At 50.5% G+C, this 14,053-nt stretch overlaps 6 protein-coding genes across 6 annotated transcripts; 3 read left to right on the top strand and 3 right to left on the bottom strand.

Moving 5' to 3' along the window:
- Positions 1-327: 327 nt before the first annotated feature.
- AA0111_g11098 (hypothetical protein) lies at positions 328-2,336 on the bottom strand (the record flags this gene model as incomplete). Its single annotated transcript, XM_028644924.1, has 2 exons — positions 328-1,854; positions 1,905-2,336. The coding sequence occupies 2 exons, from the start codon at positions 2,334-2,336 to the stop codon at positions 328-330; spliced, it is 1,959 nt and encodes a 652-aa protein (XP_028501329.1).
- Positions 2,337-3,627: 1,291 nt separating this feature from the next.
- AA0111_g11097 (hypothetical protein) lies at positions 3,628-4,230 on the top strand (the record flags this gene model as incomplete). Its single annotated transcript, XM_028644923.1, has 1 exon — positions 3,628-4,230. The coding sequence occupies one exon, from the start codon at positions 3,628-3,630 to the stop codon at positions 4,228-4,230; it is 603 nt and encodes a 200-aa protein (XP_028501326.1).
- Positions 4,231-4,427: 197 nt separating this feature from the next.
- AA0111_g11096 (hypothetical protein) lies at positions 4,428-4,688 on the top strand (the record flags this gene model as incomplete). The annotated part of the gene is made up of 1 exon (XM_028644922.1): positions 4,428-4,688. One exon carries the CDS (start codon positions 4,428-4,430, stop codon positions 4,686-4,688), a length of 261 nt encoding a protein of 86 aa, XP_028501325.1.
- Positions 4,689-5,908: 1,220 nt separating this feature from the next.
- Positions 5,909-7,013, bottom strand: AA0111_g11095 (hypothetical protein; the record flags this gene model as incomplete). The annotated part of the gene is made up of 2 exons (XM_028644921.1): positions 5,909-6,717; positions 6,773-7,013. The coding sequence occupies 2 exons, from the start codon at positions 7,011-7,013 to the stop codon at positions 5,909-5,911; spliced, it is 1,050 nt and encodes a 349-aa protein (XP_028501328.1).
- Positions 7,014-7,812: 799 nt separating this feature from the next.
- AA0111_g11094 (hypothetical protein) lies at positions 7,813-8,772 on the bottom strand (the record flags this gene model as incomplete). Its single annotated transcript, XM_028644920.1, has 1 exon — positions 7,813-8,772. The coding sequence occupies one exon, from the start codon at positions 8,770-8,772 to the stop codon at positions 7,813-7,815; it is 960 nt and encodes a 319-aa protein (XP_028501327.1).
- Positions 8,773-9,878: 1,106 nt separating this feature from the next.
- AA0111_g11093 (hypothetical protein) lies at positions 9,879-10,862 on the top strand (the record flags this gene model as incomplete). The annotated part of the gene is made up of 2 exons (XM_028644919.1): positions 9,879-10,125; positions 10,186-10,862. 2 exons carry the CDS (start codon positions 9,879-9,881, stop codon positions 10,860-10,862), a joined length of 924 nt encoding a protein of 307 aa, XP_028501322.1.
- Positions 10,863-14,053: the final 3,191 nt, after the last annotated feature.

The following is a 14,053-nucleotide window of genomic DNA, read 5'->3' as shown; positions in this document are numbered from 1 at the left end:
ATCGCATCCGCTCGCACGTACACTGCACATGTCAGATATAGGATACAACACAAACTCAGTCACAGAACTCTTGCATAAGACCGATTCTGAGCGCCACATTAGTTCATTGCGTTTGATACCTGCTTCCAGTACTTCAGCCACTACACTCGAATCACAAAATGTCCGGTAAGCCACTGTTCTTCAATCTGTCGAAACAAGAGGTATCATTATAGTTACTACAGTAAAGTAGTTGTAAATCATCCGACATGTACAAGAGGAGCTCTTCCAACTACTGTCCAAAAAAAAACGCCCATAAACACCATTGACACAAGCCCAACTGACCAATCCTTACGCACCAATAGCCTGCGGGTTCCAGAACACTTGTGCCGGATCAACCTTTTGCTTCAACGCGGCCAACCTGCTGTACACCGCATCGCCATAGTACAATTTATGCGCAGTCGCGGCATCGTAACTCGGGTCTACGTAGTTCAAGTACGCGCCAAAGCTCGTCTGCGGCTGCGCATTGATAATAGCACTGTTGATGCCGTTGATAAAGTTTATCGACGCGCCTCCATAACCGTAATTCTGTAGCACCCACAGACTATCACGGTCGACGTAAGCCGCGAAATCAGTGTTTTTGCTGTTAATCGCTGATCCGGGACCGCCGTACAGGTTGATGATGATGTAGTATTCTGTCGAGCCGGCTGTCTTGAGGTAATCGTACAGTGCGTTGAGGGCGTTTGATGTCAGACCGCTAGATTCAGGGACTGTGACTGACTTGGCGAAGAAGTCTTCGTGCTCGTCGTAGCCGGTGAGGGGTTCTTTGATACTGGTTTTGCCAGACACTTTGACCATGTAGTCGTACCAGGCCATGGACTCGACGGTTGCTTCGGCGGTGGGCAGAGTGCGGAGCAGCTCGGGTCGGACCTTGGTGTTGAATTCCGAGACCGATCCAAAGAAGGCGCCGGACAGGCTGTAGGAGCCGTAGTTGTCGAGGTAGATGCCGAAGGAGACGCGGTTGTCGACGACGGAAGCATTCTTCGCGACGTCCTGGATGTGCAAGAAGGTGTTGGTCCAGACGCTCTTAGAGTTTTGGATTCCAGTGAAAGCGAACTGGAAGTATGTGATGCTAGCGGGCGCGGCGCGTGTCTGGAGGTAGAACTTTGTCACGACGCCAAAGGACTCAGCTGCGCCCTTGATAGCCCAGAAGATGTCGGGGGATTGTGTTGACGAGGCTTTGATGAGGGTTCCGTTGGCGAGAACGATGTCGGCTCCAATGACCTGGTCCATGGCCAGTCCCCAGTTGCGCGATGTATGGCCGTAACCTCCGTGTGTGTAGTGGCCTCCAATACCAACACCAGGGCAGGTACCCTGGGCTACGGCAGCATTGCCTTGGGTGTAGATGCCGTCACCGAGGTTGCCGAGACGAACTCCTCCGCCAACTGTAGCAACGCCGGAGCTCTTGTCAAGCTCGATAGTCTGGAACGACTGGAGGTTGATCTGCATGGCGCCATCCTTGCCACCGGAGCTAAAGCTTGCATACGAGTGTCCACCTGACTTGGCCTGGATCTTGAGACCGGCTTGGGCACCGCATACGACTGCATCCTGAACGTGCTGGTTGGTGGTCGGAAGAACGATGACAGCTGGCTTGAAGGGAACGCGCAGGTTGTAAGGCTCTGAAAGCTCAGAGTACTCAGCATCTGAGGTCATCTTGTAAGGAACATTCTTTCCATTCAAGCATTGGAGAGCAGATCCAGATGCTGTTGATGATGGGGTTGTTGAGGAAGTCTTGCTAGCGCTGCTTTTGATTGTGCTGGATCCTGAGCCGGTGTTGCTGCCGCAGTTTCCAAAGCCAGACTGGCAACCGCTTCCACACTGTCAGAGTCAGTATACGTCCAGTTATGGTATGCGTTTCAAATACTCACGTATGCGGATGTCGAACCACACCATCCGTTCGCACTGCAGCAGTTGCCTTCAGCGAAACCCAGACATGTGTAGCCATTGGCGCCACCACATGTTGCATCTGGTGATACTTTCTTGGTGGGCGTAGAGGAAGGAGCTGGAGCAACCTTTGTCGAAGAGGGCTTGACCGTTACTGAAGTTGCTTTTGATGTAGTAGTGCCAGTACATGTGCCAAATGCTGAGTTACAGCTGGCACCGCAGTGGTCGACGGAACTTCCGCACCACCCGTACTGCGAACAGCAGTTTCCGAACGAAGAGCCCTTGCAAGTGAAGCCTTTTGTTCCTCCGCAGCTTCCGTCAGTCGATACAGCTCTCTTGTTGAGCGGTGCAGCTGGTGAGGCGGAGGCCAGGCCGATGGACAGCAAACCTGCTGTGAGGGAAACGAGAAACTTCATGGTGAGTGTATAGAGTGAGATGTCACTTCCGTCTCAAGTTGACCAGGGGAGTTAGTCGTAGATAAGCAACGACCGGATGTAATAGCGCCTGCTGACTGAACGGCAGGAACGATCAAAGACTTGCCAAGGTAGGTAGACAAATGTCGTACACAGGGAAGATTATCTTCTTAAGACCACGACCAATACGAGACATTTGCCTCCCTGGCTGCATCCATCACTCCCGTACCTGCATCAGCCGCACGTCCTACACATAAATACTCCCTCGATCCACTCAACACGAACGAAAACTCATCTGCCCTAGATCCACCCGGGATTCGGGGCAGGATACCCTGTGTCGATCCTCTGCTGGTGTGCCACTCTGGTCCTAACACGAGCTTACCATGCAAAGACCGGTAACCCTTGCGCTCGCGACGAAAAGCAAATCTCATCTCCTGCTAACGTGCCGACGATCAATTCTCGTGCGAGCACCCTGGTGCACGATAGCGTTACATGGTAAATGCGGACGCCGATGGAAGGCCTAGTGGGGAAGTTGCAGTGGAAAACTCGACGGCGTTTTAGTGGCGTCGGAAGGGCAGCCTGAAGCTTCTTCATCGGCACGGAGAAATGACGTCTGTGTACCTGTCACTTTCGTATCTCGCCCATCTCCATCCCGAGCTTCTACAGCACTATTCATTAGCTGCTAATGATACGAGCGCGTTTCCGGTAATTTTGCAAGTCGTGCGCTGGGTTAGGCCTTCCAGGCATGAATCTACTGTCATTTGATGTGGGGTCCCGTAGGCCTAGAGGAGTTAGCATGGTCGCCCTATCGGCTGGAAGCGATCATGACCCCTACACGCCTATTTTTGGCACAACGCGAAATCCGAGTAAGGCAAATGCGATGAACCCGACAACCCAATGTGTTGCTGACAACGTTGTAATGCATCGGTAGACTCCTCGTGCCATTATCCTAGACGCCCTCAGCGTGACCCCATTCGTGTTGCAGTAACTCTACAAAATCGTGTACGCTAGATCGTTAGATTATCCTCGACAAAGTGCGGGGTCTGACACAGATGTGGCTTGCCCAGATGTCATTGACATTGATCTCGCTGTGAGAACGTAGCTCGGAACGCCGATTGGCATTATTCTAGCAGCTGAAAGCACGCGAAACTACTCACGTGAAGTACTCAGTCCACAACGTCAGGCAGTAGTCGGTGTAGTACAGCGCTCATCCGGACATGCAAACCAGACTAGGAATGTTAGCTGCACCGCAAACACATACTCGACCACCCTCCCTCTCATCTAAGCACGCAGTATGACAACACCCCCACACCAGATCGAACAGCCTTCTATAGACGACACCATCATATCTGATATCCTTAACAAAAACGATGCGGAACTCTCTCGCATCCTACGCTCTAACCCTGATTGGCCTCCCAACGAACGAGACCTCGCGTACCCACACGATAAGGCCGCCATATTTGGCCTCCCAGTGTTTAAAACCTTCGTAGAGCATTTTCCGCAAACCAAACATTGGGACTGCAACCATACCGGAAATCTAGTAGGCATCGCTGCATTGTACGGTGATGTGGCGTTGTTGAGGTTTTGTTTGGAGGAGCTGGGGCATGAGGCTGACGAGGGGAGGTGTATGTCTGTCCCAGCATTGGATGCTGTTGAGCATTTGGCAGATACGTTAGTAACGCCTGGACATAAAAAGGAGGTGACAAGGCTACTCGAGTTACATGGTGCGACGCCGAAAGGCACAGTCAAGCGTGGGGCAAAGAAAGGAAAGAAGTTGGGTTTGTTCGAGCAGGCTATGCGGTTGATCAAGCGCAGACAATCTGGAAAATCGAAAGCGCAGGAACCGCTGAACATTACAGAAAGTTGGAAATGCCTCGCCCCGTTGAGAGAGCAGTAGTGCAGCCTCTTTCAGTGTACATGTTTGTCTTCAAGTCGCACGAGTTTGTCCTGGACGCAATCGTTCATGCCCATACCGACCACCTGAGCAGTACCCGTATCAGCCTCTACCGCCCACCTACAAATGACGTGCTCTTTCATGCACTTATACTGCTCCTTTGCAACCTCTCTCGCAGTCTTCGTCTTCATCAGCCTCTAATGCTCGCTGAACCTCGCCTCGATAAGCTTGACGCCGCTGGCGAGGGAACCGTTCCTCCGGACTTGATCCACAGCTCCGTGGACGAACAGGGCGACTCATACCCACAGCCCCAAGATCGTCAAGATGATCTGCGTCCTGTACGATACGCAAGGCAGGATATGCTCCGCGAAGGCCCTGGCATATGCTTCATTGATCATCTCCTTGGTAAACGAGATAGGTATCCTGTCGTCAGATATAAGATTGGCGATCTAGAACACTGAGGAATTGAACCAACGGGTGGTGTTGACTCCGCTTTCTTCACTAGTCTGATATCTTGCGTCGCCGATATCATGCGACATGCCAGTCACGCGGAGCACGACGAGATCAATCTCCCGCGCCCATTGGTGGTGCTTCCACTCCTGCTGGTGGATGTAGGCTGCATTCGACACACGAATGTTGGTAGTTCTGTGGCGCGTCAAGAGTATTTATACCCCTGGCTAGGCTAACACTTCCATCAAATCAGCCATCTCAGCTGTTTCAAACCTCGCATCGGTGGTTTAGTGGTAAAATTAGCCGTTGCCATCCTTCACAGGACAGTTTCGGCTAGCCCCGGGTTCGATTCCCGGCCGATGCATTTTTGCAGTTGCACAGGTCGTCGTGAGTGTCGCGATTGTGGTGGTGTTAAGTGAGGAATTCGGTTTTTTTTGCAAAAAATGCGCGGACGTCACGTGTCGGTGGGGCTCAGTCAGCACCAACCGCCTTCCTCTGTATCGGTCGAGGTGGGCCTCCAAGCGTATGGAATCGAAGAGCACACTTTAGAGATGCGGGATTTGAGGCTCTTTAGTATATACTCAGAAGAAGTAGTGCGTGCGCGACGCATGCTCTCTCCTCAAGTCCAACTAAACTAGAGGTCGTTGTAATGCAGATAGAAACGGAAATGGGGTCTGTGGCCTATGCGTGACTATCTTGGAGGTGAGATTACACATATAATCCACTGCTCTGGTGTGAATCTATGAGCGGACGTGTGGCATCTCCTAAGAAGAGTCAGACTTTCAATGCCAAGTCTAGCCATAATTGACTTGGAGACTTTTTGGAATATAGAAACTCTCAAAGCAACAGGGCTTCAGAAGGATCGTGGATGTTACTATTCAAAGTGTGATGACTGAGTATCCAATCAGGCTTCGTGGCGCAATGGTAGCGCGTCAGATTCCAGTACCACCTGGAGCTTCCTGAAGGTTAGGCGTTCAAATCGCCTCGAGGTCACACCTGATTCAATTCTTTTTGTCTAAAGAGAGCAGCAATTTTTCTGCTGTTTTGTGGATCCGATGCGTTGATGCATTATTGTGATGACCGAGTTGATTCGGGATGGGCACTTTTGATGAGAAGAAGTGAAGCGTTATGTTATGAACGTGGTGTGTATTCGAAGACTACATTGATCGCTTCCAATGCTTGATCTTACAAGATTGTTACGTCAAATATCAGTCTTAGCAAACTATCCGCCTTAGTTGACAGTTTGGTTGTAAGCTTCAATGGGAGAGCCGGCATCCATCTCATACCGTACCGACTCAAGCGTAGAATCGTCCTCTACCTCGCTTCTCCGTTTCGATAAACCCTGCTCCTCTGACTGTCCTATTTCCAGGAGTTGGTTTGGGGGTGCTTCGTGGACATGAGTAGCTGCCGCTTCGTGAAGACCTTGGTCTGGCGCTTCATGCCTGTCTATGCTACGATTGTGACGACCTCTTTCGGGCTCAAGTTGTTCATTCACACTAGTGGGTAGCTGGTGCGCCGCAACATCTCTCTTTTGACGACGGAAGATCAGCCATCCAGCTAAAAGCCCGAGGACAATAGCTATGGGTATCCCTATACCGAGACCAAGCTTCGCTCCCAGCGGGAAGCCGTCATTTATGATCCATTCGGTGGGGCGGCCAGGTCCGTTTGTTTCGTTGGTCGGCAAGTCTGAGCTTGTTGATACTGGAATTCTCGTTGAGGACTGTGTCTTGTGTAATGTCGACACTGTTTCGTGTTGTGTTGAGCTCCATGTCGACTCCAGTGTTGACTCGAATGCTGAGTTTGAGGCTGTCGTCCTTGTTACAGTCGATGCGCCGTTTGACGTTGCTGTAGGAGATATTTCCGAAGACCACGACAAGTCAGAATCGCTCCCTTCACCGGAATCCTCCTCGATGAAGAAGTATTGGCTGGCTGAGCTCTGGGTCCTTCCTTCAGTAATAGCGAGTGAGAATAAGTTCGAATCTGTAAGATTTCTGTCCGTGTCTACGAGCCATTCAAATCCTGTCACACCTGCCAAGTTCACTGATACCAAAAGTCAGCTGGTGTTCCATCTATTATGGAGCTAAGAAATGTATACCCTGCAGCGCTTCTGGATACACTAAGTTATGAAAGTCTTGTTGAACGAGTGATATGGAGACATTCTCCAATGGGTCGCCTCCAGACCATAATATCATCATACTTTGACCTTTCTTGTATGTTCGAAAGTCGCTAATGTTGTCGTCTGCATTGTAAGGTTGTGGACTGACGAATTCCAAACTGGCACTAATCGCACGTGCAAAGACCGTAGTGAGCAAAGCATATGCGGCCGGACGAGCCATGGCAAAACGGGTTGGCCTCAGTATTAGAGAGAATGCACTCAAGCATAATAACAACCGATGAACGATCGGCCAAGGAAAGGAGACATTTGATGAAATCATAAGCCAGAAGCTGGATGAGAAAGTGACGTTGGGTTTGAGTAAATGTACTTGAGTCCTCGTACATGCTAGCCAATCCCACAGTGTAACAGATCAAGAGGCGGTTGTAGCGCATTCCCATGATGTGGTTTATGAAACGGAATTTCTTTGTACTTTTCGTATCGCTGGCTGAAACCTCAGGGTATACCTATTGCGGCCATGAACCCGCAAGTCAACTAGATGGAAAAGATTGAATCCGCCTCACCCAGAGCTCGTACTTCTTCCACTGTCCGAAAATTTGGCTTTTTCTGCTCTCAGAACAGGGGTAAGAATTGCCATAGGGTGCGCGGCCCGTTTTGGGAAATGCGGCTGTGCCACATGAAGTGAGAAGTGATGTGAACGCCTAAGCACCGCTACCGGAGAATCTACAGGGCCAATGCATCCGCAGTAAGCGCAAAATGCATGTATCGCCGTCCCGGACTTGTTGTAGCGCTTAGCTACTACTTTCATGACCATGAAAGGAGCATGTAAAAAAGTCTCCTCCATGTTTATGTACCTCTTGCATACCACTCGACTCCAGGCTGTACTCTTCGTCGCATTGTCCAATCATCGTGATGTTGACCTTGAGCGCCGGTTCATTGCACCGTCACAGCTCCCTGAGGTGGATTCCGTGGGTCATAAGGAAAGGTTATAAATTTCCGCTTCAATCTGATTGTTGGTACAGTCAAGGCGTATCCTTCCTTTTTTCACCCCCTTCCTTGTTCTTCCAAGTGCCGGCGTAATGGTGGGTCACCAGCTGTGGCGGTAGGAGTTGCTCTTCTTCTGGTTTGTAGTTGTTGGCGGACGCTGCGAACGAACGACCTGGCATAACCAGAACATCACCGATCAGCTTCGGTCGCACAAGCTCCATCATATCGCGCGCGTCAATGGTTCTATTAAGCTGGTTGCCCAAGCTTGTGTATACACTGCGCGTCAAGCGTCGTGGACCCGTGAAATCAACGACATCGCCCATAATGTCTAATGTAGCGCTTTCGATTCCGACGTTGTGTTCGGCTGTCTTCTCATGCAATGTCTGAAGGATATCGTCAATGACCTGCATCATGTGCGCTGATCGTGGTGCAGCCATTATAGTCCAGCTAGCGAACTGCCGGACGTATTGGCCCGGCCATCCTTGGTCGAATTCCCACCCCACCACGAGGTTTGCCTTGTCTTTGTATATCTCCGGCACCCATTTGTCGATTTGTACATTTTCTTCGCATGAAACGTCTAGGTCAGACCAAATTCCGCCTTCGTTCCATAGTAATACGTAGCGCAGAAAGTCGGCTTTGTAGATGGGAACGGGTAGTGCGAGGTAACTTTCGACGATGTCTGGGCGCGATTCCGAGAAGGTCTTGCGGACGTAGTCGTCGCCGTCGTCGTCCGTTAAAAAGTGCGCTTTGTATCCGGGATTATTGTTAATACAGCTGGCGGTCCAGTTTCGTGTCTCTTCTGAGAGACCATTGGGGCCCAGCTTGTACCAAATAAGTTTGGGGATGCCACTACTGATGACAGCGGAAGCTCCCGGCGCACGGGCGATGAAGCGGCCTTGTATGGAAAAGAAATGATAGAACAGCGCTATTAAGCAGAGCGCGATTAAAGTATGGTAATTGAAGAACTTAGACAACTGTTTCGGCGGCGACAGCATGGTGGAGGTTTGAATGAGGGACTGGGTGGAGGAAACGGAAAGAGCGCGGAAATCACAATACGTTTACTTGTCTCCTTCAGTCGCGAACGATTAACCCATATAAGACCGATAGCCAAGCGCGCCGCGGGATATCCGGTATCTGCCTTGTGCATTCTCAATTTGCTCCACTGGAAACTCCTTTACTCGTTGATTGCGGCGCCTAATTGATGACCCCCCTGGTAGCGCTAGACTGCTTCTAATCGCAGGCGCGCATTTCACTGTTAGCGCCTGGCCCCTGCATGTGCAAGCACCAGCTATCACACGCAAGAGCCAGGTATCACAGGTATCTGTGGATCGCGTGTGACATTGACACGGCAGCACCCATTCCTACGCAGACAAGTATCAAGCGACCGGGCCTACTTTTGACAACACGTTTACCTGGGGTGTTTATTCAATAAATCCTTGTCTCAGGTAAACGCTTCTGCTCCGCATCGGGAAAAAGGACAGTCTGCGTGCCCAAATTTGGTACCTGTTCTGTCTGTATTAGGCGGAATTGTAGTAGTAATGGGAGTTTTCATGCCCGTCCTTGGAACTGCCCCGAGAAACATCCGCACGGCCACCTATCTTGTAAGGGGAGGGCACATGAGCCGCAACGATATGCAAGGGCGTATCTTCATCTGAGAAGCAGAAGACAGCCCTGGTTGCGGGTTGACAGCATGAGCATGAACTCTGGGTAAGGCTTATTGTACAACCTCGTGTTTCAAGTTGAGCTCAACGCTCACTGTTCAAATCCTTTACACCGATCCTTCAGCCTGGAAAGCGAGATGAGCATTAAAATATCCTTGTATAGTAAGCGCCTCGTGGGGGAAGCGCTGCTGTGCCACTCTCATGCATTTTGCCATGGCACCAAGCAAACGGTGCAAGGAATGAAGTGCCTAGGTATGTGAGCCCACATCAACAGCGACCAACCTCCTCGTAAAGCGGCAGGACCCGTGTTGTCGTCCAGCGTTCATCCATCTCCGCGCGCCGCTTGTCGTTCTGCCTTGCATCTCACTACTGCTTCTGCTGCCGCAATACGACATCGAACCATACCCGTTCAATCTTCGAAGTCGATTCTTTCTTTTGCTATGGCTCGCCTTGAGGCATGTATCCTGGTCACTGGACTGCTTACATGCGTGTCTGGTCTCATGGAGTTTATTAACCCGCCGCCCTTTGGGACTGTTGGCGACATGAGCAATAGCCCCAAGTATACGGTCGGTGATCTAGTCAACGTTGTCTGGACTCCAGGCGAAGAAGGAGGTGCTGTTTCGTTATGTCTTTACCAGCAGAATGAAACAGATGGAATGTGGTTTGGAGACATGGAGTATCTCACCCGTAAGACAAATCACTCCTCTCTCTAGATCTACTCGTATACATGCTAACTTTCGAGATTAGAGAACGCCTTAGACATCACGAAATACAACTGGCTTGTCGGAACGAGGAAGAATCTTACACTGTCAAGATTGTTCTATCTCAGTGTCTTCCAAGAAGGAAAGGGCCCATCGGACTCAAACAGCCACTACTTCTACATCGAGTCGAACCAGGTTGAAGAAGCTACCCCATCATCGTCTTCAGTGAGCTCCTCCACAACAACATCGAGTGAAGCGTCCACTGCAGCAGCGACCACAACACCAACAGGCTCCAAGACACCAAGTGCCGAAACAAGTGCACCGTCAGTGAGCAACCCAGCCAGCATTGGCACGAACGCGCCAGACCTTTCCAACCAGGAGAATCCTTCAGACGGCTTCCCCCTCGGTGCCAAAATCGGACTCGGCGTAGGGATCCCAGTCGCCCTCATTATTGGGCTCGTAGTAGGTTGGCTACTATTCCGCCGACAGAAAAAGCGAAATGCCCGAATTCACGAACTCCCCGCTATCCAGACTGAACAGTACAAATATCATAACAACGGTTACGGTGGTCATTACGGTGCGAACATGTACGAAGCGCCGCCTAAGTCACCAGTAGAGGTGGGGCGGCAGACACCTGCGCAAGGCTTCAACACATGGGAAGGCCCACCCCAGGAAAAACCCGTGGATTCGGCTACACCTGCCATGGTGCGGTACGAGATGTGAGCTGGTCCCTCATCCAACGTACTGTTACTGTCTAGCAGTAGAGCTCTTCTGGGAGGGGACGGGGGAAGGTCCTTGTACTACAACCCTGCGTAATGATACCAAACTATTGAGAACAAGTGGCTGTCGAGATCATTTTGTGGGAGAGTGTGACGGGAAAATGAATAATGCTTCGACAAGTAGAATGTATAATGTTTGCAAATCAGGGAGAAGTAAGGACTGAAGCCATGCTTTCCTTGAACAACAAGATATCCTTTCACTTCTCCAGTCTTTGCATTACCTCTCTCCAGGACATGCTTATATCAGCTGGGATAATGTATCATATGCAATGGCACTCTTCATTACATGACATCGTATCTCGATACAACACCACACGCTCGCCGAGCAGCTTTGCTTCTTGTGAGTGTGCTGAAACTGTCAGTCGATCCAAAACCGAAGACAAAAAGACTTACGGAACGAGCAGCTATCCTGTTGTTCTACCACAGCTTTACTAGGTAGTCTGCTTCTGACCGGTAACGTCGAGCGACTGGATGTTCGCAACATGCGGTGCGTGGAAGAACCACTTCTAGGGGGATCCGGTGTTCGGGCTCCTTCTGGATGCCTGACGTTCACTCCAGTCTCGCGATTTTCTGGAATTGTCTTGGTCCAAACTATCGCCACACAGCGACTACACGGGCGGACTTGGGTACTGCGCTGCTGCATCGCTCGACTCTAAACCCTTCCTATGATAAGACTCCGCCTGAGACCCCGACGACGAAGCAAAATAAGGATTATCAGGCATGAACATGCGCTTCCTCGGTACCACACTTGCCAAACTCGGCAACGCATACTGCAATCTAGTCCCGTCGTCCACTCTCGGACTCGACTGAATAAGTAAATCTGCCTCTTTAATTCTCTTCAACACATCTTCAACTTCACCCCCCATTTTAACCCTCCGCATCAACCCCTGACTCTCATTATCCGAACTCGTCTTAATCAACTCGAAGAGCTCGGTGTATGCCTCGTTTTCGGCCTGCAATAATTTGAACTTGCGCTTTATGGCCTGGTTCTGTGTTTCCGTTGACTGCGTGGCGTAGTGGCAGGAGGTGGAGCGCTTTGTACATTCTAGGCATGTAGGTCTTTCGCCGTTACATTTTATCTTCCGTGTGCGGCATTGGTCGCATGCGGAGGGGACGCGGTCACGGGGTTGGGGAGGGAGCGGCTCGTTGTGCGGACGAGTGGCAGCAGGACGGAGTGGTCTGAGGGGACGAGCCATGCCCGTTGTCATCTCTTGCAGGGGAAAAAAAAGGAAGAAGAAGAGACAGGGGTTCCAAAGATTGTTTGTTACACAAAAGACCGCGAAGAATGAGAATTTATGGGTATGGGTATCTAACTTTCTTTTCTTTTTGAGGATCCAAAAAGTACTCAGGTGCCCATCGATCTTTTAAGATGGGGTTCTGAAATATCGATGCTGTTATAACCGGCGCTAAAAGATCTCGATGTTCATTGGGATGCGGTAAATCCGCCCGCGAATTTAGTCACCCTACCACGAATGGCTTGACACCATTGGCGGGTTCTGGCCCGCGTATCAGAGGCCCACACGCAGTTTGTCTTTTGCGCCGCGCATCCTCTTGAGCGCTGTGTCTTGGTGAAACACAGCACGAAGACTTGCTCGTTGCGTGTCGTCATCTTTCATCCTGGTTTCTGGTTTTGTTTGCGCGTGGTGGCCTCCGTTTGCAGCGTCCGTAATACCCGCAATGGGAGACGGCACCAGTTGGGATTTGTTGCCGACGAGTGGGATGGTAATTCCACACAACGAACTGACTCCGATGGGGTATCGTGTGCCGGATCGCCGTCGCATATTTTGCTATAGTAACGGTCCGACTGCTGTTTCTTAAGCATGACGTTGACTTGACTGCGGTTAGCTGCATAGAAGTCTTGGCGGCTGAGTTTACATGTGCAGAATATACATGTTTCCACGGCGTTGACAAGAAGAAACCGATGCGCTATCCTGGATTCAGTATCTACGATTACTAAACATAGGCTAGCGCGCTGGTTCTTCTTTGTCAACGCCGTGTTTCCACTATGAAACGGCCCTTTGCCGTCTCCGCGGATCCTCAGACGTATCTCGTCTGTTTGCATGAACGTGGCTCTTTCGTACTACCTGCTCCGGATATTCCAGCTTCCAAAGTTTGGATGGCGTGTGCGTTAGTGGCATTATTGGGGTGTGTCGGACAGGTTACTTGACGGAGATGTGCTACTGATGAGGAGATTGGCTGCATTTGCATAGCCATCCACATACAGCTCAATTCGTTATAGTGGAAAACTATAGGGTGTAGATGGAGTGTGCGATGAACGGTAGGACGGTCTGGCAACAGAAGCACATGCGTACACACGCTCTAGATGGGAGTTGGTAAGTTTACAGATGCATGGTGAGCAGCACTCATTGGCTGGGATTTTGTTCCGTGAACCCTCATTTACATGTCCCTGATACAACCCACCACCATCATCATTGTCTATTGATGCCGCGGCATTGTCTATTGATACCGCGGCACTGTCTATCGATATCGCGGGCTCTCGTTACGTGACATAATCGATAGATACGAGGTTGTGAGTTGCATCTACAAAGGATGGACCGCTACATCTCGACAACAGCCGCACAGCGAGCCTATTGCGCAGCCAATTGCAAAGCAAGGTCATCTCGCCGTTACATTGGATTCCACTTGTGGCTTACATATGGACCGAACAAGACCTTATTCGGCCCGTGTATTTAGACATGCTTATCGGTGAAGAAGGCCGTCCAGTCGTAGTATACCCAGTGCCTCTAGAGTGACCGATAATTGCATCTAGATATGACTCATAGAGTATACTGAGAAACCTTGGGAAACGACTATCCTACATCTTTTCGATTGATGTCGTCATGATTCAGAAAGTTGGCTGTTGAATATCTCTTTGCTGCAAGTCATGCATTCGGTACTCGAGCCCGAATCTTCTTGACCACCGATGCTCTGTCCTTTGTACAAGACCCTGGGACCCTTTGTAGTATTACCGCGAACCCTTGTTCTCACGGCCGTGTACAGTCTTTGCGTATAGATGTGGTGCCAAAAGGAACACTCTGACATCTCTACACACTACCCAGATATGTAAAGTAGTTTATCACGAATTTGGCGCCCAACCACTTTCTACCGGAGTCCATCCCGAAGGTGCGCATGACC

The sequence above is a fragment of the Alternaria arborescens genome, assembly GCF_004154835.1.
Source record: "Alternaria arborescens strain FERA 675 chromosome Unknown contig_43, whole genome shotgun sequence".
Classification (NCBI taxonomy): domain Eukaryota; kingdom Fungi; phylum Ascomycota; class Dothideomycetes; order Pleosporales; family Pleosporaceae; genus Alternaria; species Alternaria arborescens.
Note: the sequence above shows the minus strand (reverse complement) of the source record. Positions and strands in the feature narration are given on the sequence as shown.